Source organism: Aspergillus fischeri, genomic scaffold, assembly GCF_000149645.3.
Source record: "Aspergillus fischeri NRRL 181 1099437636264 genomic scaffold, whole genome shotgun sequence".
Lineage (NCBI taxonomy): Eukaryota > Fungi > Ascomycota > Eurotiomycetes > Eurotiales > Aspergillaceae > Aspergillus > Aspergillus fischeri.
In genome coordinates this window covers 4361744-4384248 of record NW_001509762.1, presented here as the reverse complement: position 1 = coordinate 4384248, position 22505 = coordinate 4361744, and the positions used below count along the sequence as shown (strand labels likewise).

Genomic DNA, 22505 nt, shown 5'->3' with positions numbered 1-22505 from the left:
AAAAATCTTCTAGTGTGTGGGCTCACATGCTGCAGAGCTACAGAACTACAGAGCTGCAGATATGCTGGGATTGCATGATTTTGGTTCTCAAATCAAAAATACCGTGATAAAAAGGGATTGTCTTCTCCGTACACGAAGTATAGACAACTTCAGACAGAAAGGGAAAGGGACCGGACAATGACCGGATATTGCGTCATGTCAATGATTTGCAGCTAGTCCAGGAGTCGAGACACGGGCCTACCTCAGTGGCGGCCTTCTAGACGGCAATCTCCCGCTCCAGAATCCTTGATCAGTGGTACAAGCGAAAAATAGAGTGCAAATTGATATCACTGCAGTCTGCTGCGGTACAGCACTGGAAAGAGTTGTAACAAAGTACCTCTTGTAGAATTGAGTATTATTACGATTTACAAGGCTTCGTACAGAGTTAATACTCGAATCAACAACGAGATCACAGATCCAAAGCCAGCTCAGCTGGGATCGGATGATTTCGGGGAAAAGCCGGTCCTTTCCCAGGCCGGGGCGAATTGCGAACGCGACTTCCAAATTTGGAGGGGTCCCCTCTCTCCGCACAGTCTTGTATTTCCATACCGTACCATTTTCAAGACCACTACTCCATCTTTAGACTAGTGGCACCTAGGAAGGAAAAGATCCGGAGACTGTCAGCAACTGAGCGACCAAAAGAGGTTCCTCGGTGAAGAGGAATTTTTCCCCGTCTCTTTTCCTTCTTTAGACTGGAGAGTACCTCCCTACCTAACTAAACGGTTCTGTTCTAGTCCTCTACGGTATTCCTCCGGCATCTTCTTCCCGAGTGTCTTCGAAAAATTTCTCAACTTGCCGAGTCTGTCCCGATCCCGTGGTGGTCTGAGGCAATCTCCGTGGTTGATGGAATTTATGGTCAACCGGTAGTTCTCCGCCAGCAAGAATTTCCTTAGGCTGTGTATTGGGGTCTAATCCTGTTCCCCCGGTAGGCCAGCTGAGCTTACCATTTTAGGTAATCATGTAACTATTCCAGATTCAGGGGATGAACTTTCGGAAGTCAGTGTCTGGATTCGCGCTCCCCGATTCGCGAAAAATGACTCCATTGATTCGGGGCACCACGTTCCACTAAATTGACCTTCTGTTTCTCGTATTGACTTTCTCTTTGGGGATCCGAAGCAAACGCAAAGATAGCGGTGAGCAACACGTTTCGACATTATCAACTTATCAGGCACCACCGCCAGAAAAACGATCGAGCCTCCGTATCGAATGCGGTATACCACGTCACGATGAGCAGTCGACTGCCGTGCTTTTGCAGGTTGAAATGGCAAGTCCATGCGTACACGGTACACCTCTTTGTAGACATTTAGTCCGTCCCTCTCAACTTCTTGATGAACAAGGGAAATGATCCTCCAAGCCCAAGATAGTGCCACTTCACGTGCACTTGAACAAAACCCTATCATCAGCTTCAGCCGGCGTCATGCCCACAACTCTCTCAGTCTTATGTCTTATGTTCCAACTTTTCCCTAGGGTCAACTCCACCACTGACCACTGTTCGCAATGCGACAGATTGAATCTGACAGTTCATATGTACTCTCGATATGCTCATGGTGACCTCGATGAATCACATAATTAGGGCTGATGCCATCACTAACCCTCAGCTACTAAGCCTAAAACAGCCAGAGATGTCGCGCCTCGGTATTCTGCCGCGTGTCGCCGCCCGGCATCAGAGCCGAAGTGGTTCCTGTTCATTCTTTTTATCGTTCAGAATCGATCCTACGCAGTGATGATGGTTTGCTTTTGTTGATGATCTAGCATGATCCTGTATTGAGTTCTGTGATTGTCCTGAAGACAGGCTCATTTCGCTTGTCCATAGCTCAATCAGACGCACATCTTTGTTGCTGTACAATCTCCTTTCTCTCTCATTTCTTTTCTTTCCCCCAAATGGCTCCCCCGCGACAGCGAACTGCAGGCGTCCAAGATGACTCTCGATCGGAAGCATCCAATGGCACTAGAGAGCAAAAATCAACGACTGCAAAAGGCCGCAAGGTGGCCGGAGCCTCATTGGCGCTGAGTTCAACCTCTAGTCGTGAGGTCAAGGTCTCTACAGCCGTTGCCAACGTCACCAGTGCCCCCGCCAATCCAGGCGACCAGCCAGACGATTTGCCAAAGGTATCATCGCGGATTGTCTTGTCCATCCGAGTCTTAATCAACCTGCTAACTTGTGACTACCTGGCTCAGATCCAATGGTCCGAAATGTCCCTCGATTTCCTCCACTCCTACCGCCACGCCTACAAACTCTCCTGCCCCAGCGCCTTCTCCAGCGACTATTCCCGCATCCTCCTCTCTCAAGGCATCGGCCTCCGGTCTCCCACCTCCATCGCCGCCCAACGTGCTAAGCTCCAGCAGCAAAATGAAGCGAATGGCACCAACGGCATCACCGGCCGTTCCCATCATCGCAAGCACCACGGACTCGGACCACCGGAAGTAAAAGCCGCCCTGAATCGCACCATCGGCCAGGGCCGTGTGAGCAAGACCCAGCTGGCGACAGCCGTCCGCAAGCATTTCAACAGCGCCGCGCTGGCCGAGCAGGAAGCTATCGCTCGCTTTCTATACAAGGTCCGAGAAAAAGGCAGGGGAAGACAGTTCCGGTTAAGGTTCCAGCCTTAGCTCGTTCGTCATTCTTCTTTCCTCTCTTGTTGCCACACCGTTATGGGACGGATGGTTCAGTCGATTTCTGCTTTCTTTATCGGCGTTGGGCTGGAGCTTTGTATAACTGGTTGGACTGATCGGGCACCTTTTTTTGGGCTTCACATACCTCATCGCTCTCACTCGTCCACGCGAGCATTGCCCCTTTCTTCATGATACCCCCTGAGTTTGTCTGTTTCATCTCATGTGTTTTCTCTGTGTACGGATATATAGCCTCCATAGTTGCCTTCTTGTTACTCTTACAGCTTGCACCATTGCCGAACTGTCTGGTGACATGAATGTGTCGCATCTGCCATAGACTTTTCTTTTCTACCTCGGGATGCGGTTGATCTTGATCGATGTTCTCTTGGTGTATGTATATTCTCTGCATATGCTTCTGCATATGCTTCTGCATATGCCTCTGCAGAGCTGCGTTGATAGGTACTATCACGCGTCTCCCGCGTTTTATATGGGATGATTGGTCAGGGTAAGACCATGGCAATAGGACTTTGAAACATCGTACATCATTTATATAGTCCCGCTGAACAAATCATGATATAATATATAACAGAATACCTAGGGTGAGACTTGAGACGCGACGGCGCGGGGTAAAAACAAGAAACTGACGGAAAATACGGCAAAAGCATGAAACCATAGATCATATAGCCAACGCCGGAATGCGAACCATTCAACATCCCCTTCTCAAATGTCTATCATACTTCATAATGGCTAATAGTCGAGATCCGTACCCGAGAGTTTCATTTCCACGCGTTGAGGCCCGCCCATGGGTCGGTTGAGGAGGATGACTGAGACTGCGACGGCGCCTTGTGATGCTGGCTCGTCCCGTACGGCCTGCTTTGTGCGTATCCCCCAGGACCGGACGGGTATGGGCCTGTGGAGGGTGGGTAGGATGGTTGCTGCGGCCGCGGCGGTGGTGGAGGGGGCACGTAACCCTGTGGCATGAACTGTGACGGAGCGGTTGCCGGTGCTGGATTTGAGTATCCGCTGTAGGGAGCGGGCGTGGACGAATAGTATTGCTGACTAGGGGGAGGGGAGATCGAAGCGGGCACTGGATATGCCATCGGGTTGTAGCCCTCTGACAACGGTGCCGCAGCGCCCTGTTGGAACGGCTGCCCCTGCATGTAAGAGACGCCGCTTGGCGGAGCGGCATATTGACCATAAGGTGCGGGGGAATGGGAGAGAGGGATGCCATGCTGTTGGCCAGCAACACCGGGCGCAAAGTGTGGTGACATCTGAGGAGAGGCAATGCCCGGACCCGGGTACCCGGGTGCCTTTACGGGTGGTGGAGGGGATTTGGCCTTTGAAGGGGCCGTTGATGGTGAGGGAGTAGATGTAGGTTTTGGCTCGGTCGACAGGCGCTCCATGAGCTGCCGCAGCTTCTCTCGTTCCCGGTCCTCCTGGTCCGTTGCAGTGCCCGCCTTCTCCCGCTCGATCTGCCCGAGGAGTTGAGCTCCTTCGGACCGTCGGTTGTTGATAAAGGTTTCGACATTCTTCTTTAGGCTCTCCACTGTTTCACCCATTTCCGTGTAGAAGGCCTGCGCTTGCACGATTCCGGAGAGCAGACCATTGAAGGCATCGTATATCTTCTTGTACCGGGCCATCACGGTGTTCCGTTGGCGGGTGATGGTTTCATATTTCGATTGTTCAGACCGTACTCGCTTATCCTGAAGCAAGTCCCCGTAGACCTTGGTGAGTTCCTTCATTAGCGCGGCCTGTTTGTGATTGGCTTGGAGCAGCCGGTTCTGGTGTGGACGAAACTTCTCCAACTCGGTCTCAAAAAGTTGACTCTCTTGTCCAGCAATTGACTTTTTGTTCAAGATCAAGACGTTGGAAATATCGTCATTATGAACCTGCATTTGTACCATTAGATCAGAGCGAGCGCTGTCGAGAATGGCCGGAGAATGCGTACCTTTTCTTTCAAGTCTTTCAACACCTGGGACCGTTCCCGCTTCACTAGGTTCAGCTTCTTCAGAATGGATTCCACCCTGGCGATTTGTTCTGCCACCGAAAGGCTTCCCTCATCGTAGACGTCATCTAGCAGGCTCCCCTCCTGAGTCGATGCATATGGACTGCCGACTCCATTCTTGCCTTTTCCGTGCTTGGATCCGGCTTTGATCATTGCGCGCTGAAACAACACATCGGCCTCGTTTGTTTCGCCAGCAGAGCGCATTTCGTCGAAATCCGTCTCGTACTGTCTGAGGGTGGCTAGAAGCTGCGAGTCGCTGGCACTGGCCTCGTTGATGGTGTCCCGATACGTCCGAATGTCACTGCGCAGTGTAGTATTGAGCCTGGCACTGGGCTGCTGACTCCAGTCTGCTCCGTACTTTGATCGCATTTTTTCGCATACACTCTCCTCCAGGTCAAGTTGTTTTGAGCATTGGTCTAATTGTGAGAGTATCTCGCCTTTTCGGTCCTGAAGGGTGTCAAACGCCTTAGCGAACGATTGATGACCCGCTAGTTCCTGGCACCATTGTCGGAACTCGTCGTCGACCGTCATTTCTTGGTCCATGCCCCCTTTGAGGATATTGAGACTTCCCGGGAGCTTTAAGTAGTCCAGACTGGCAGCCATCTCGCTGTCCGCTGTCTCGACCTTTTCTGTTTCCGCACGTATCAACTTGGCCTTTTCTTCGTCATAGAGACTAGCTGTCTCCGTCACTGACATGGGAACGAGCTTCTGGAATATATCTGGTCCGATAATACGTTGAATGTCTTGTCCCTGGTAAAGTTCACTCACGGGGATGGCCTTGGCTGCTGGCAGCTTGGCAACAGAGGACAGGCCAGCTTCGTTGGGAACGGGCTGATGGTAAATGAAGTCGTTGTCCTTTACAAAGGTGGCCAGTTTGGCCTGCACATTCGCCTGGTGGTATTTGATGGTGTCAACGAGATTGGCCCCCGACTCGGAAGTCAGGTTCGAGTTGGGCGTGACCGATGTCGGGAACGACTTGGCCCATCCCATTGCTGCACTTGAGTTTTTGTCAGCAAGCTGCAGCCTAGCGATAGCAACCCCGTGGGAGTTGCTCTCACTGTCCGCCAAAGCTTGATAATACGAAGCTACCGACGCCATGTGAGCCGCTTTCGCTTGCACAACGATGGTCCAGGACTTGTCAAAGACACCCTTGGCATACTCCTGGATTCCTTCAGCAGCCTGCGAGTAAAGATAAGCCGCCTGACTGGCCAACTTGGCGAGAAATCCAGCTTTCTTTTGGTCCGCCACTTGTTTCTCGAGGAAGACCTCCTGCGCCTGGGCAAGTGTAATGTTGATCAATGTCTTGACCGTCTCCCGGTTAAGGTCGGTCGAAGGGGCGTGTAGGAAGTTCTCGTTGATGTATGTGAACATCCCTGCTGATGCCTGGAAGGAATGGTATGCGGTTTTCAAGCCGCTCTCTTCTGCGCGGTTCTGGTTGGCTGCATGACATGAGAGGACGGCAGAGATATTGAAAATAATCGACGCCTTTTCATAGGCCAACGAGTACTGAGAGGTCGGTTTGTGGGTAAAGGCGTCATACCTGTCATGGGACCGTTAAAGCGTCAATTAGCAAGAGTGAACCATTCAGCCAGAGGCGCCCATCAACGAGCTGGGAAGCCATACCATGTAAAGGAGATTTTGATGTGATTCTCATCGACAGGAAATCTCAAGTCCAAAAGCTCAAGCTGCCCATAATACCGGTATAGTAGATCGCGGCCCGTCGCGCTGTCCTTTCCAGCCCCCCTCATATCCTGTCGTAGGCGGTTGAGCGTCGCGCATTCTTGATTGTATCGTTCCGGGTCTTCCCCGTAACTCTGTCTAATATAATCCTTCAGAGGCCGAATCCAATCAATCTCGTTGGTCTGCTTTAATGGACATGACAGCATCGGAGACTGAACCATGTTGATGATCGCTCGGAGCGGGGGGCTCCCATCAACGCGCAGAGAGAGGTTAGAGGTATATAATATATCGGATCCCGAGGTGACAGCGAGCAATGCAGGTATTGAATGGTGAAAGTTGGGGACAGGTCGACGGATCGGGGACTGTGATGTGATGGAGCTGTGCTGCTGTGGGGTAACCAGGAAGGGGGCACGGCCTAACGTATGTTAGTCGAGCCAAGATATATGACGAACATGTTGGAAACGGGGAGGCGACTGACAGCTGAACAATACAAGCGCAAAAAGCACAGTCTACGCAACAAGCAGAATTCACAGGAGAGGGATGGAAAAGCTCTTCTGGATGAAGATAAGAGGGGCAATGACTGCCTAAATAGGCGGAATTGACTGAACAACAGGGCCGACCGCCAGCAGAGCAACAGAAGCTTCCGATGGGCGCCAAAGCAGAAACACTGAGTGGATTCGCGGCTGGATACTGACGTCAATTCAAGTGAAAAGTAGAGATGTCTTCTTCATGTTGTAGCTCAGGTAGTCCTAATAGTACATTCATGCATGCTCACATACAAGCCAGAATCCCCCAATAACATCTCGTCTAACCGTCCACGCAGCGGTCAAAAAGGCGAAAATATCCCACCATGATGATGAAACAGGAACCACAAACAAACACCATCTCGCCGGCGCTATGATATATATCCAAAAAGGAAAGAAGTTTAATACATTTCAGGAAATGAAGTAGATCCACAGTATGCAAAATTCAGCTGTACAGGTCGACGAGCTCGAGGCAGGGGATTATTTGCTTTCCTTGTCGCTCTTTTTGGCGTCCCCCGACTCTTTCTTGCTTGGATTGCTGGCGGAGTTTTCACCGTCGCCGTTCTTTGTGCTATTCATGAGCTTGTGCCAGGCGGACTTGAGGAAACCTTCGTTCTTATGGGAGTGGTTGGGGGCGTTGCCAGCATCTGATGGAGGGCTATTTCGTGCACATACCACGGTTAGTATTCTCTACCAAGGAGAAACACTTTGCAACCAATCACCCTTACCTGTCTTTCCCGATGTTCATCGTCCGTCGGGCAGTCTTGTCGTTCATCTCATCGGCGAGGACTTCCAGAATGGTGCGCTGGTTGGCCGTCAAGTACTTTGGCATGGCAACCTTGAACTCAACCTTCAGGTCACCTGTGGGCGTGTACCCTCTGGCCCGACCTCCCAGCTTCTTCATGCCCATCCCGGAGAGCGTAATCCGATCGCCGGTGCCAGTTCCAGTGGCTACCTTCACTTTCACTTCGCCATCCAAAGTGGGTATGGTCACTTCACCGCCGAGCAGAGCAGTGGTGAGGGGAATGGAAGCAGTGTAGAGGATGTCGGAACCGGAGCGACTGAAGCGATGGTCAGGCGCGACCCGAATAGAAACGTAAAGATCGCCTCGTTGAGTGCGAGCACCAGGGGCGGCTTGCGTTCCTGTAGGAGGCGCGTCTCCTTCGCCTGCCACCCTCAAACGCATGCCGTCCTCAACACCGCCAGGGATGTCAACCGTAATAGTTTTCTTGTCCCGAACGACTCCGTTGCCCCTGCAAGTACCACATTCAGAACCCCGAGGGACGATCATGCCTGCTCCTCCACAAGCATCACAAGTGGCTGCCACCTGGAAACCACCCTGCATGAAGTGCACACGAGTGCCAGAGCCGTTGCACTGGCGACATTGAGACCGCTTGGCACCCTCTTTCAGGCCATCGCCTTTACAAGTACCGCATTCAGTTAAGGGCGTGATGACAACATCTTTTGATGTACCTTTCGCAGCCTCCATGAAAGAGATATTGGTCTGGACCTCGATGTCCTCGCCTACCAGAATCTCCTGAAAAGGGCCGCGTCTGCCCCGGCCGCTCCGACGTGCGCCGCCCGTGAAAGCACCGAATAGATCCTCGAAATTGATATCAGCAGCAAAACCGCCGGGGAAGCCCCCACCAAACCCGTGAAAGCCACCAGCACCGGCGAACGGGTTACCACCAGCTGCGGCGTTGGGATCGAAGCCGCCATTTTGATCAAATGCAGCGGAACCAAACCGGTCGTAAGTCTCTCTCTTTTTCGCATCGGACAGTAGTTCGTAGGCCGACTGAGCCTCCGCAAATTTTTCCTTGGCGTTTGGATCTTTGTTGGTATCAGGATGATATTTTTTCGCCAATCCATAGTAAGCCTTCTTGATGTCTCCTGCTGAAGCATTCCTATCCACTCCTAAAACCTTGTAGGGATCGGAAATAGCAGCAAGAGCTGCAGTCGTGTGAAAGCCCTGCGAAGAAGAATTTGCGTCAGCAACTATTTAGATACAATCACGGTATAGATACAGTGCTGGACAAATAACCGACAACTACCTACTCTTGCCGAGACGATTGAAGGGAACCTCCTAGCATAGACGCCATCACGCGAATGATTCCCGGAGGATGCGATTGTCGAGACGTGGTAGGTTCGAATATGAGTCGATGATCGAACTTTGTTCGCTGGGGTCTGATTTGAGCATTGTCGTGAAGTCCGCAACAGACGAGCGGGGATAGCCGCAGCTTTGGGCATTGCTGCGGCAGTGGAATTCATGTTGGATATCGATGGTGTAGTGAATCACTGAGGACGTTGACGGCCACAAAGACAGGAGCACAAAAAAGTCAATGGCGCTAATGTAAAGAAGACCTGACTACTAAGCAGGGGAACATCGCAAAACGAAGTTTTGCCGAACCTGAAGCTTTGCGGTCTCTTAGAAGCTTCTCGAGTCGGCTGTTGAAAAAGTTCCCCGAATCCGACCGGAGAAACAATGATGCGCCGGGTGCTGCTGATGATGAAAGCACCTGCTCAGCTACCGAAAGTGTCACTCGGCTTCCGTTGAGCAATGCTTTCTCTGGTCTTTATCTATTAATTTTGTACTCTACAGCTTCTTTTTCTCTCTGACCCTCTTCGTTATAGATATACAACGGAGTTTCCTGCATACCCCTTCTCTACCTCCTTTCGTCCCTCAACACAGTAGCATGCTCCGCGGCCAGTCACTCCCCTGGAGAGCCGCGCTCCACCAGACGCCACGGCCGTTAATCCTTCGACCTCTACTTCCTTTCGCTCGAAACAACGGTTCTGTACGTTCGAACTTAAGTTTATCCCGCCTCTCTCGCTCGTCCTCACTGTCTCCGCGCGCCTTTTCTACGAGCTCTATCCGACGGAAAGAGAAGCCTCCATCGGGTGAGGAAAAGGAAGACTCAAACCTGCAAGAGCAGAAGGACCCGAATGAACAGAAGGACGGTGACCGATCCCCTGAAAGTCGAAGAAGGTCACCCGACTCCACAGGGAGGGAACCGGGAGCTCCGACATCGGGCTCTGGACGGCGGAGAGATAAAGTAGTGGGCGAGAAGGAGCAACGTGGAGTGGAGGAAGATGCAAAGAAAGAGAACGGTGCCATAGAAGGGAAGTCGGATGCTACGGAGAATCCATCTCCTATCCCTGTCAGTGGAGGGGGATCTTCGGACACGAAGTCCTCTCCGAGCAACGGCGGGAACGAAGATGGTGGACGGAAGGGTAAGAAAAGCTCAGGGGATAGGGCTTTACAGAAGCCATCCGTTCCAGAGGTCTATCCTCAGGTCATGGCTATCCCCATTGCCAAGCGGCCTCTGTTCCCGGGCTTCTACAAAGCGATCACCATCCGAGACCCGAATGTAGCAACAGCAATCCAGGAGATGATGAAACGAGGACAACCGTACGTGGGTGCCTTCTTATTCAAGGATGAGAATGCCGACGGCGATGTGATTGAAAATCTTGACGACGTGTACGATGTCGGAGTGTTCGCTCAAATTACTGCTGCGTACCCTCTTCGTGGAGAAGCCAGCGGCGTGACAGCCGTCCTTTATCCTCATCGTCGCATTAAGATTTCATCTCTTCTTCCTCCTGGTGAACAGACTAAGGCTGGCAACGCTGAGGATAAGGCTCCCGAAAAGCGGGGGGATGTTGTGGCGAGCTTTGAAGAGGGCGTTGCCGAGCCCGCGCCAAAGGATCTCTACGAGCCTACTTCTTTCTTGCGCAAATACCCCGTCAGCTTGGTGAATGTGGAGAATTTGGCGGAGGAGCCTTTTGACAAGAAGAGCGCCATCATCCGTGCGGTGACAAGTGAGATTGTCAACGTCTGCAAGGAGATTGCCAGTTTGAACCCCCTCTTCCGTGACCAGATTTCCGCATTCTATACCGACCAGTTTCCGGGTAATCTCAGCGATGAGCCAGCTAAATTGGCAGACTTTGCCGCGGCAGTGTCTGCTGGAGAACTGCATGAGATGCAAGAAGTTCTGGAGATCATGAACATCGAAGAGCGACTTCCAAAGGCATTAGTAGTGTTGAAGAAGGAACTGATGAACGCACAACTCCAGTCTAAGATATCCAAGGATGTGGAGGCGAAGATTCAGAAACGTCAACGCGAGTATTGGCTGATGGAGCAGATGAAGGGTATCAAGAGAGAGTTGGGTATCGAATCGGACGGCAAAGACAAACTAGTGGAGAAGTTCAAAGAAAAGGCATCGAAATTGGCCATGCCAGAGGCTGTCAAAAAGGTGTTTGACGAGGAGATCAACAAGCTGGCCCACCTTGAGCCAGCCGCATCGGAATTCAACGTTACTCGGAATTACCTTGACTGGCTGACTCAAATTCCATGGGGTCAGAAGAGCGTGGAGAACTTCGGTATCAAGCATGCCATGACTGTCTTGGACGAAGATCACTACGGCTTGAAGGATGTTAAAGATCGTATCCTTGAATTCATTGCGGTTGGAAAGCTCCGGGGAACCGTTGAAGGCAAGATTCTCTGCCTTGTAGGACCCCCAGGTGTCGGAAAGACCAGTATCGGCAAGTCGATCGCCCGAGCTCTGAACCGTCAGTATTACCGGTTCTCCGTTGGAGGTCTCACGGATGTTGCTGAGATCAAGGGACATCGTCGGACCTACGTGGGTGCACTTCCCGGCCGTATCATTCAAGCCCTCAAGAAGTGCCAGACCGAGAATCCTCTGATTCTGATTGATGAGGTGGATAAAATCGGACGAGGTCATCAGGGCGATCCATCATCGGCCCTGCTCGAACTTCTAGATCCAGAACAGAACTCATCCTTCCTCGATCACTACATGGATGTTCCGGTCGATTTGTCGAAGGTTCTCTTCGTTTGCACGGCCAATGTCACAGACACCATTCCTCGGCCTCTGTTGGACCGCATGGAACTCATTGAGCTGTCCGGTTACGTTGCGGATGAGAAGATGGCTATTGCCGAGCGCTACCTTGCACCTGCTGCGAGGGAACTCACGGGTTTGAAGGATGTCGACGTTAACCTCCAGAAGGACGCTATTGAGGAATTAATCAAATCGTATGCCCGCGAGAGTGGTGTTCGAAATTTGAAGAAGCAGATTGAGAAAGTCTATCGCAAAGCGGCTTTCAAGATCGTCCAGGATCTTGGCGAGGAGGTTCTTGGCGAAGACAAGGCTCTTACTGACGAGGGTAAAGCCGCACAGGAAGAATCGAAGAAGGAGACCGAAGAAGGAGATCCCAAGGATCCCCCTGCCGATCCCGAAAAATCGACAACGGAGACTCCACGTCTCGCGCTCAAGGTCCCTGAGAGCGTGCACCTCAGTATCGGCAAAGACAGCCTTACAGATTACCTCGGTCCTCCTGTCTTCACAGCGGACCGACTCTACGACACCTTCCCCCCTGGTGTCACAATGGGTCTGGCCTGGACCAGCATGGGCGGAGCCGCACTGTACGTCGAGTCGATTCTGGAAAATGCTCTGACTCCCGAGTCACGACCTGGTATCGACATCACAGGAAATCTGCAGCCTGTGATGAAGGAATCCACACAGATTGCATACTCTTTTGCAAAGTCGGTCTTGGCTAAGCAGTTCCCGGAGAACAAATTCTTCGAGAAGGCGAAACTTCATATGCATTGCCCTGAAGGCGCTGTTCCCAAGGATGGTAAGTCGAAAAAAAAAATTCTTAGCATGTTTTACCCTTTTGCACGGAGGTCTAACAAGTGGATTCAGGTCCATCTGCTGGCATCACCATGGCCACTTCTCTTCTTTCGCTGGCCCTGGACCACCCTCTCGACCCGACAATAGCAATGACAGGAGAACTGACCGTGACGGGCAAAGTCCTCCGTATCGGCGGCTTGCGGGAGAAGACGGTGGCTGCTCGTCGTGCTGGCGCGAAGAAGATTATCTTCCCTGCAGACAATATGTCCGACTGGTTAGAGCTGCCGGAGGTGAGTAGATTCCAAAATACATCTTCCTTGGTACACTCTTCGAGCTGACAGTATATACAGAACATCAAAGACGGTATTGAAGGCCATGCGGTGAGCTGGTACTCGGAAGTATTCAACATTCTCTTTGCCGAGCTCGACAGGGACGCGGCCAATAAGCTTTGGCAGAAGCAGCTTGCAGGGACGCCGAAGAAGGAACCTCGCGAAGAGGATGATTGAAAGAGATCATTGAGTAGGTTTCAACGTTGCCGTAATACGTAATTCGGCCGCTGCTATGCTATGTATCTCACGTTGGTTCATGAGATTGCTTTGATGCCTGAGGCGTTCATTATGGGAAGCATGGGTCCGGAGTTTTATGTTTCGTAGATTTGGGTTCGGACTAACGATTTTGCTTTGACGGTGTCTACAAAGCAAACCTCGTTTGGATACAGCATGTTGCCTTCGTCTCTTCTGGACTAGGACCAGAGAAATATGGACGCCGACTGCGGCCAGAGGGATTCATGAAAACAATCTCCGCTCTTCAAGAAAAGGTCATTATGACTGGTTTGTCCCATTCGTGTTGCATGGGAAACGTGGGCGGTACCGTGCATCCTCAACTATCCGTTGGAGAGGTGCTGTCTTCGTCTGTATGTATATATGAAGACGTGGTGCGTTCTTGATCTTGTCAGCTTGGCCTGGGAAGAGGCAAGACTACCAGTGAAAATACCATACAAAGCTATCATATTCACAAGCCAGAAAAGAATATCCTCGTACTATTCCTAGCCGGACCTGGAAACTGGTCAAAATGAACCTGTGCCGATGCCATTTCTGACGATCAGAGGAAACCTGCTCAACTCGCGCAGACACTCAAGATCGGCTCGAGTCGGCTGCACATGGACCGAGGGGTTCTCTGGTCCTCTGGGCTTGAGATGACCCCCAGATGTACTAGTATAGTAGCACACCGTACTTTAGGTCTTGTGCATCGCTGGTGAAGCAGTACGACTTGAGAGTCGCATCTGATGTCAATCTTGAGAGCAGGAGAGGTAAGTGATTGGTGTTGGATATCTTTCTGCGATGATTGGATGCATCGGCTGGGTTCTGGTCGTTCTATGGAAGCATCACTTTGAAACTCTGTACTTAATCTAGTAAATGACACCGGTAATTATCATCTCAGCCTCGTTCTGCATCTTTTCTTTCTATTTTGCTTTTGTTTATTTTCCGGATTTCATGTTGTTCAAGTCCTTGGTTGATCCGCTATGGTAGACTACTACCGACCTGGCACCGGCAGGTTAGTCGAGGTGTCTTTTGACTGTCTCACCATGCGGGTAGAGCGATACGCTGGTTAGGCCAACGCCATCATCAACTTTATCATCATTATCTAGTCTGTATGTTATGGATGGGAGAAGTACAACGGATAGATGGAGTATCCACTGTAGTAAGCCAGCGCATGAGATTACCGATATCATACGCTCGATCCTTTGAGAAGGCTAAGGTATCTACTCCGTCCATACTCCGAACAGCCAACCAAAACGGACGACCTAAGGCTTCGAGAAAGATTTGGGCTGTGCATTAATATCTACCTAATGCATCAAGAAGAAAAGGGATGCAGGTTCACTGGGATAATTTATTGTTTTGCTATCAAGCGAATGTGATACCAGGGCCAAATTACAAGGCTGTTGCAATTGAGTATTTACCGAGATACCTTGATTATCTATTTGTGGTGAGAGAGAAAACATTGTATTGTGCCTTCATGAACTCTTCTATACTACGGATATATCAGGCACATATCAGGCCGCCATACAGCTTCAATATTCCATTTGTGCGTTTGGATATTGAGCGTTAGTCTAGTAATCTATCTTAGAGGATGTTTAATTAACATTATTTCTGGCGATCGACAATTTTCTCTCGGATTTCTTTTGTTGTTTTTGATTTTCTGTATATTGCTTCTTCGTCGTGCTGGACACGCCAGCTAGCTATCCTGGTTTATACTCCATACAATTGACGCTCCCAATGAAAGGACTAAACCAGGTGGAAGGAGGGGTGACGGATTATTAGTTGGCTTTTTGACAGGATTTTTCATCATATTGCTGCTCCAACCATTATCCTTAGTTCAGCTAGATGTCAGAAAGAAGACTTGGATCTAAACGAGTAGACGCCTTGCAGCAAGCAGGGCAAAACCACCACCATCAAAACTGTTGCCCATTGGCAATTATCCATCTATCATATCTTTTCCCTCTTGCATCTTCCAGTATCGAGTCTACGTATCTATCTATCTATCTGTCCGTCCAAAGACTACCTACTCAGTTTCGTGATTCTTCTATCCCCGTCACAAGAATTCCCCTGACTCCTGATGCCCTTCACCTTGACTCATTCTACCTCGCCCTCATTGTTCGATCCTCATTAGGCAGTCAAGAGGGAAAAAAAACCCAGCAACCCAGCCACAGCCCAAGCTGGCACGGACGAAGCAAATTTTCATACGACCAAAATTCAAACCTCACCGACTTCTCAAGGGAACAAGATAGAAAAGAAAAACAGGAAAAATTTTTTCTTCTGTTAATTTTTTGTTTTCTCTTTTCCCAATCATCATTTTGCTTCTCTCTCTTCTATCTCTCTCTTCCTATCTTCAGGTTGTTCGACTAGACAGGTGAAAAATCGGCTGCAGTGCGAGTGAATTGATTACCATCGTCCTTCCTCCCAGTGCCGGCCTCAATTCTTATGGACGTCGGGAATCCAGTTGGCGGGGTGTTCAAGTCGTTCCTTGCACGACAGTGGAGCGACAGAATCGATCTGTATGGCCATCTCCATCGCAGACAGTTCATATAGCCCCACGAGGCACCTGGGTTTTCTACTTGACCCAGAAAAGGTCAATACTCGCCCCAAACAGAGCATGTGGCATCGACTCGGTCTTCGAAGACTGCTGGGCCGTGATGATCGCGACTTATCCTCCCGGTCACCTTCTGGTGACTCCTCACCTCCCGCAAACCCTGCCCCCACTGGAAACAACAACGGCAATGCCCACCATTCTTCCAAACCCCACGATAACCTGACCCGTAGACTTTCTCGCAGGGTAGGTGTCGGTCTGCCCCGTTCGACAACATTCAAGAGACAGGATTCGGAACGACGAGATCGTCTAGCCCCCGTCGAACCAGAGCCCCGTCGTGCCGTTTCCGCCGACCGTCGTTGCCCGTTGAGCGCCCAGCGGACCAGGTCCCCACAGCCCACCTTGGACCCCAGATTGTCCGCGCCCGAGGTTCCATGGCACGACCACGCGGAAGAACCCACGGTGGAGGAAGTTGAACCACCTGCGACGACGAATGATGACAGTGAGGTTATGTCCGATTGGAATCCGTGTCCTGAGGTCGCGGATGTTCCCGAACAGCCGCCGGAGGATCTGATCGAGATGGAATTGGAAAAGCGATGGATACTGAATCTGAGTATGCATTTTCGTGACCGGTCGGAGCGCGAGAAATTTTTCGTCACCTACGCGGAGGCCCCCAACCGATGGCGCAGAGTCACCATTTCGTGCGATTATCGGGGCGCTCCTCCCGATTCGCTCGAGCAGGATCTGAAGGAATTGCGCTACCAGCGAGACAAGTGCGCTCGAATCTACGAGTCCATCCGAGAGTCGCTTCCAGAGATTCAGTTTTACGACACAGTCACGAATCTGAAATTGGAGACGCGTGATGGCCGGCTCCATGTGCACGTCACCGAAGACGTGAACGAAATCATCCCCTACCCTCCGACCTCCTGCATCGGCCATTTGCCGGAGGCTCGCCTTGTCCCTGAATACCAGCTGCATTTCGAGGCGCACCTGTCGGGCTTCGTGTACAATGTCCGACTGGATGGTAAGAACTATATCAAAAAGGAAATTCCCGGTCCCGACACGGTCGACGAGTTTCTCTACGAGATCAACGCTCTACATGCCCTCAACGGTTCACCAAATGTCATTCAAGTGGAAGGGATTGTTGTCAACGACCGTCGAGACGTCGTCAAGGGGTTACTTATCAGTTACGCCGAGCAGGGAGCATTAGTTGACATTCTGTATGAGCAGCGGGGCACAATCTCCTGGGAACGGCGAGCGCGGTGGGCGAGGCAAATCGTCGAGGGCCTGGGTGAGATTCACGAGTCAGGATATGTGCAAGGAGACTTCACATTGTCGAATATTGTGGTAGACGCCGATGACAACGCCAAAATCATCGATATCAACAGACGGGGCTGTCCTGTGGGATGGGAACCCCCTGAAATTGCCGCCAAGATCGAGAGTAACCAGCGAATATCCATGTACATCGGGGTCAAAACCGATCTGTATCAGCTAGGAATGACTTTGTGGGCGCTGGCCACCGAGGAAGACGAACCTGAACGACAGCCTCGCCCCCTCTTGCTGGGCGAGGAGGTGGACGTGCCTGATTGGTATCGCAGGATAGTATCGATCTGCCTGAGTCCTTCTCCTCGCCAGAGGCTCTCAGCAAAGGAGCTTCTAGTCTTCTTCCCACAGGAGCTTTCAACAACAACACCGCAATTCCACTCGACGCATCTTCCCCACGGGGGCCTCGGGGTTGGACTGTACAACAGCCCGTTACCTTTATACAGTGCTCGTGCCATTACTACGGCCGCAACTTTCGCCGGTCCAAACAACCGGCCATTTTATCAACCTGGTCATTTCCATGGAAGACCAGATTCTCTGGACGAGACAGGGTCTCGGCTATATGCCAATAGCGTTGACTCCTTTCCAGCATACCCTCCTGGTGAAGACTGTTACAGTTTGTCCCTTGACGACGGAAAAGTGCCGACCACAAATGAACTCTCAAACTCCATGCACGAGTATGCAGCTGATAATCGGACTTGTGAGGTGACTTTTGATTCTCGAAATTCCGAGACAAATGGCCCACGCCCTCACTCCTCTTCAGATAGAGGCGTATCAGAGAACAAACATAGCAACCGCACCCCCGATTGTGATGGAGCAAATGAGAGAGGACGATACACTAACGGAGGAGATTCTATCCATCAAGCACATCCTGGCGATCAATCAGCGAACTCGTTACATTTCCAGATTGACCGTATCCCGGCGGAGCTGGAGGGTGTCAGTCGAAATCCAGCCTGCTCGTCAGGCAGCACTCGAGAACCATCTTCAAAATCGGTGGGATATCATACGTCTTCTGCTTCATCAGCAACAACTCAGTCTACTCATCCGCATTCATCCTCGACGGTGGACCTCGGGTACCCCTATATCCAGAAGCAAAACTGGTCCAGCGAAGCGCCAACAGACTCCGTATCATCCCTTCTACAATCAATCTTACCAATCAACCCCGCATCGGGTGAACCGAAGCAAGAACGTACCGAGCTGAATACAGACCGACTATCACAGTTGGCCATTCGCTCCGCTCTCAACAACGCAAGGCATGGCCTGGCGCAGCAAACACCCTATTTGAGCGAATCTCATCTGCCCATCAACCCAGCAACCCCCGACAATTTCTCGGCATCAGTATGACAGTGGATGCATACCCGAAATTAAAAAAAGCCTTTCTCACGACCCAGCATTTCTTCCCAATGATTTAGCCACGCCTCAGCCCGAGGCTTCATAGTGCTCGATACCCATGATACACGTTTTTGCTCGCGCTGTACAGTTACCTCGTTGGCTTCCCTTCCCATATTTCCCATTCGTCCCAATGGAACGAGATTCGCAGAAAGTCGATAAAGGCGAACTTGGAGTTTTGGTTTCTACTGTCCAGTCTTTTGTTGGTATGGCTCTTGCGCCATTATTGAATAGAACCCAACCGCAACTGTTACTCATACTTTTTTTGAGATAGCAGGGCATTGGAAGTTGAAACATTTTCTTCTCAGAGCAGGACCACCGTTGTCTAAGTACGACCTGCGATTTAGAGATGCGCCTAATTTTTTCTGCGGTGCCAGGTCCTCATTTACGATCTTCTCATGATAATACGATTGGCGGATGTCATCTGATATGTTTTCCTCCCTTTGCAAGTGGTTCCATTGTATACTTTTGCGATGTCCGTGTCATTTTTCTCTTTCATGAAGCTGTATTTATCTTATCAAAATTTTAATTGATACCTTTTTGTTGCAAAGATATGGATCATGCAGGGCGCAGGTACGTTAGAGGGCATTGAGCTGCCCTATGTGCTTTGGGTCGCTGTGTGGCCACCTCATTCGGTAAAGCTGTTCTTTGCAGCTTCGGCCTTGCCGCGTGTTTGCTCCTGGCTGGAAATAGAATGTCTTGCAGATGACTCGTACCAAGCGGCGTGTACACTCTCTCGGCTATCACGCCTCTAAACGCTGCGCTACGGGCCAGCCTCCAGGAACGCCTCAAAATTCCTCCGCCACGGCTGCGCATCCTGTCCCAAGCCCCGGCCGATCAGAACGAGCTTGCAGTCGCCCCCGCCGCTTGTGGTTGGCTCCGAGTCTCGGATCTCGAAGACTTCCCGAACAGCCTGGATAATCTTACAGGACCCGTCTTGGAAGACTAAAATGCCTTTTAGACGATGGATCTCGAAATTATTGAGGCTAGAAGTATCGATATTGTCCATTACTGGGATTTTTGATTCCCATAGAACGGATTGGAGCCAGGCATCTACCCGTGAGACCTTGTCGGCGGGTATAGGGGGTATGATTATGGCGATTGTTGATATTGCCTATAGGATATTAGCAGATGGTTACTGATGAGAGCAAGTGTAGTATTACCGGGTCGATGTGACTGTGTCCCTTGGCTCCAAAGTCCAGGCTATCCAGATGGTCGTATGCATGGAGATCCAGCACGACGCCCTCAATCTGTGGTGTCCTGCTGTGGTCTGTGACGTGGATTTTGGCGACGCTGTTGATCGCCAGGATGCGGGAGCGAACGTGGTCGAGTTCCTCCTGGGTGACGAGATCCGCCTTGTTCAGGATGATCACGTCCGCGTGGGAGATCTGCATGTGCGCCATGGAAAGCACAGGACCCGAGTGCCCGGGGCCCTCGTTCTCCGTTCCGTCGGTATGGCTCGTTGCGGTTTCCTCTGGCGCGGGCTCGTCCAGTAGACGGAGGATGTTCTTCGCGTCGACTAGGGTGACAATTCCGTCCAGGTAGATGGAGCTGCCGAGGTTATCGTCTACCCAGAAAACGGGGGCGAGGTTGCCTGGGTCGGCGAGCCCCGTTGTCTCTAGGAGGATGTAGTCGAATGTTCCCCGGCGCTCCATGAGTGACTCGATGGCCATGACGCCGGAGTCTCTGCCGACCAGCTGCTCAGTCACCTTGTCTTGAGAGCTTGGGGGAGCAGCGCTTACTTGACGGAACAGCAGATGCAGCCGTTTCCGACTTCCATCCACTCGGTGACCTCTTGGCCGTTCTGGTTGACCGTCAATGGCTTTTCGATGTCCGTCGCTGGAGTCAAGTTAGTTTAATGGCTGAATTGTGTCATGCCGTGCCAACTTTACAATCCCCGAACTCTAGAAATACATATCAGTCATGTTTCTTTGCAAGATCCTGGACAACAAACCGTTCATGATCACGGCTATCTTTTTGCCATGTTTCTCACTCAAGATGTAATTAAGCAAGGTAGTCTTGCCCGCACCGAGATAGCCTTGTCATTTTGTGAGCCTCAAGCATAAGAAGTTCATTTCTGATAAAGTTATACCCGTTACCAGAGTGATTGGCACGCGGTCCTGTGCCGGCGTGTCTAATGTTGTAGACGGTGTCGTGGAAATATTGGGCTTTTCCGAGTCCGGTAGGGCGGACACATCCACCAGCTCTGGGGGAGCATCATCGTCGTCGATAATATCTGCCGGCATGGTTTGAGTTTGAGATGAAAGTTCACTCAAACGGTCTATGAACTATGAAGTGATCACCGTACCTTAATCCTGCGGGGAAGAATGACGTCTGTTCTCGGAGCGGAGGCAGCAGTTAGGGCTCAGGGCTTCCCCGGTCATTGGCTTCGGGCTACGGTAGCCTTAGAGCCTTGGAGCCTAAGGATCCTGGCGGTGGTCTCGGCCATCGAGCTCCGCAGCAGTAGCTCTCCATCAATCACCACCAGCATCAGTGTCTAGTGGCCGCCGTCCTGACAGTGACAGGCCGTGTCTTGAGTTTTTATTTTTATTCCTTCTTCATCTTCACCATGGCTGCTGGTGGGGCGTCGCCGTCCAGCTCGCCGCGCTTACCTAGTCCTCCCCCGTTCACGGAGGTACAGATCGGGCCCAAGTCACCCTCGGTCGGCGATTCGTTTGGGAGAGAGACGCAAGAATTTCTCGCAGCGTCGAAGGGCAATGACAATGCTTCTTCTCGAAGGATTCGTCCTGGAACTAAGGCAGCTGATATGGCAGTCGGTCCTCCATTGATTCCTTTGTCGCAGGTGAGCTCGTGTAAACAAACAAGCCAAAGGTGTTTATCTTCGCTAACCAGGCCCTCTGTTGTCCAACAGCTCGACTCTCCATTCCAGCTTCAAGAACACCTGAAAGCGCTCTACAACCACTTCACCCGACCAGAGGGATCCGAGACCGTCGTGCCTATCAGTCGAGATGTTGCGATACAGCTTGCGGAACCGCCCGAGGGGGTGGACAGGTCCCTGTGGCTCTACGAACTCTGTCGTTTCCTCACCATGAAAGTGAATAACCTGATCGTTGCTTTCTTCGCCGAAGACCCGCCATGCTCCGCGCAAACGTGTCCTGAGATGCGTGCATCCGAGTGGCAGTATCTTTGCGCCGTTCATGACCCCCCGAAATCCTGCTGCGCGATCGACTACTGCTGCCATACGCTCGATTGGGCCACCAACATCCTCACATCTCCAAAGCATTTTCCAAGTCGCCTTACGCTGGGTTCCGAGGCAGGCGGTGGCGCGCAGGCAAGCCTGAGGTACCTGACCAACATATTCCGTCGACTGTATCGCATCTTCGCCCATGCCTGGTTCCAGCACCGGGATGTGTTCTGGCAGGTTGAGGGTAATGATGGGCTGTACATATTTTTCAAGACGGTGTGCGATATGTACAAGCTTATCCCTGAAGACAATTATACGGTGCCTGCTGAAGCCGAGGGGCTCGATGCCAATCAGTCAATGCAGGAGCAGGCAGACAACCGTCGGATGACGATCCTACGAAAGGACAGCGAGGGCCCGCTGGAGAACATTGAGCCTTCGTCCATTAGCACTGGTGCAACCACCCGGCGCCACAAGAATAGCGCGTCCATCAGTTCTCGCGTTACGACGATCAGTGAGGGTACCGAGGAATCGGAAGAGCAGCAGAAGGCGGAGCCTGTGATGGAGTCAAAGGATGAAAAATCTACTGAGGCTGTACCCGAGGTTGAGTCTGAACCACAGCCTGCAGAAGAGGTTGCAAGTGAGGAGCAAAAGGAAGCTGCCGATGCACCCGCACAAGACCCAGCCGAGTCGCAGGTTACCGTTGAAGAGGTGCAAGAGGACGGAGAGGGGAAGCCCTCAAATAGGAATACAGAAACAGCAGCAAAGGATGAGCCGGAAGCCGTCCAGCCGCCTGAGGAACCGGAAGCACCCAAGGCCGAGGAGTCGCAAGCAGAGACACAAGCCAGTACAGAAGACAGCACAGAAGCAAGCGAAGAGAAAACGCTCTCGCCTGTAGAGGAAGCAGCTACTGAACAGACCCAGCAAGAGCCTGAAGCTCAGACGACAACCGAGCAGGAGCCTGAGCCAGCGACGGAGCCAGCCAAGGAGGCTTGAGATCAACTTTGTTCGAGGCTTATTTATCTCTATGATGCGATTACTCCCACTCTCAATTGAGCCAGGTG

At 51.5% G+C, this 22505-nt stretch overlaps 7 protein-coding genes across 7 annotated transcripts, besides 2 other annotated features; 4 read left to right on the top strand and 3 right to left on the bottom strand.

Annotated features, from left to right (window-relative positions):
• Positions 1-1920: 1920 nt before the first annotated feature.
• NFIA_087010 (histone deacetylase complex subunit SAP30 Sin3-binding domain-containing protein) lies at positions 1921-2646 on the top strand (the record flags this gene model as incomplete). Its single annotated transcript, XM_001260641.1, has 2 exons — positions 1921-2148; positions 2218-2646. The coding sequence occupies 2 exons, from the start codon at positions 1921-1923 to the stop codon at positions 2644-2646; spliced, it is 657 nt and encodes a 218-aa protein (XP_001260642.1).
• A 403-nt stretch (positions 2647-3049) lies between these two features.
• Positions 3050-3090: a microsatellite.
• A 332-nt stretch (positions 3091-3422) lies between these two features.
• On the bottom strand, positions 3423-6552 carry bro1 (putative signal transduction protein BroA; the record flags this gene model as incomplete). Its single annotated transcript, XM_001260640.1, has 3 exons — positions 3423-4535; positions 4595-6191; positions 6275-6552. 3 exons carry the CDS (start codon positions 6550-6552, stop codon positions 3423-3425), a joined length of 2988 nt encoding a protein of 995 aa, XP_001260641.1.
• Positions 6553-7335: 783 nt separating this feature from the next.
• On the bottom strand, positions 7336-9123 carry NFIA_086990 (putative mitochondrial DnaJ chaperone (Mdj1); the record flags this gene model as incomplete). Its single annotated transcript, XM_001260639.1, has 3 exons — positions 7336-7513; positions 7584-8824; positions 8911-9123. 3 exons carry the CDS (start codon positions 9121-9123, stop codon positions 7336-7338), a joined length of 1632 nt encoding a protein of 543 aa, XP_001260640.1.
• Positions 9124-9548: 425 nt separating this feature from the next.
• NFIA_086980 (putative LON domain serine protease) lies at positions 9549-13006 on the top strand (the record flags this gene model as incomplete). Its single annotated transcript, XM_001260638.1, has 3 exons — positions 9549-12504; positions 12573-12790; positions 12851-13006. 3 exons carry the CDS (start codon positions 9549-9551, stop codon positions 13004-13006), a joined length of 3330 nt encoding a protein of 1109 aa, XP_001260639.1.
• Positions 12056-12079: a microsatellite.
• Positions 13007-15557: 2551 nt separating the features above from the next.
• NFIA_086970 (protein kinase family protein) lies at positions 15558-18254 on the top strand (the record flags this gene model as incomplete). The annotated part of the gene is made up of 1 exon (XM_001260637.1): positions 15558-18254. One exon carries the CDS (start codon positions 15558-15560, stop codon positions 18252-18254), a length of 2697 nt encoding a protein of 898 aa, XP_001260638.1.
• An 808-nt stretch (positions 18255-19062) lies between these two features.
• Positions 19063-20545, bottom strand: NFIA_086960 (CobW family GTP-binding protein; the record flags this gene model as incomplete). The annotated part of the gene is made up of 5 exons (XM_001260636.1): positions 19063-19413; positions 19463-19985; positions 20042-20138; positions 20254-20337; positions 20392-20545. The coding sequence occupies 5 exons, from the start codon at positions 20543-20545 to the stop codon at positions 19063-19065; spliced, it is 1209 nt and encodes a 402-aa protein (XP_001260637.1).
• A 323-nt stretch (positions 20546-20868) lies between these two features.
• On the top strand, positions 20869-22437 carry NFIA_086950 (Mob1 family protein; the record flags this gene model as incomplete). The annotated part of the gene is made up of 2 exons (XM_001260635.1): positions 20869-21102; positions 21172-22437. 2 exons carry the CDS (start codon positions 20869-20871, stop codon positions 22435-22437), a joined length of 1500 nt encoding a protein of 499 aa, XP_001260636.1.
• Between the last annotated feature and the right edge of the window lie 68 nt (positions 22438-22505).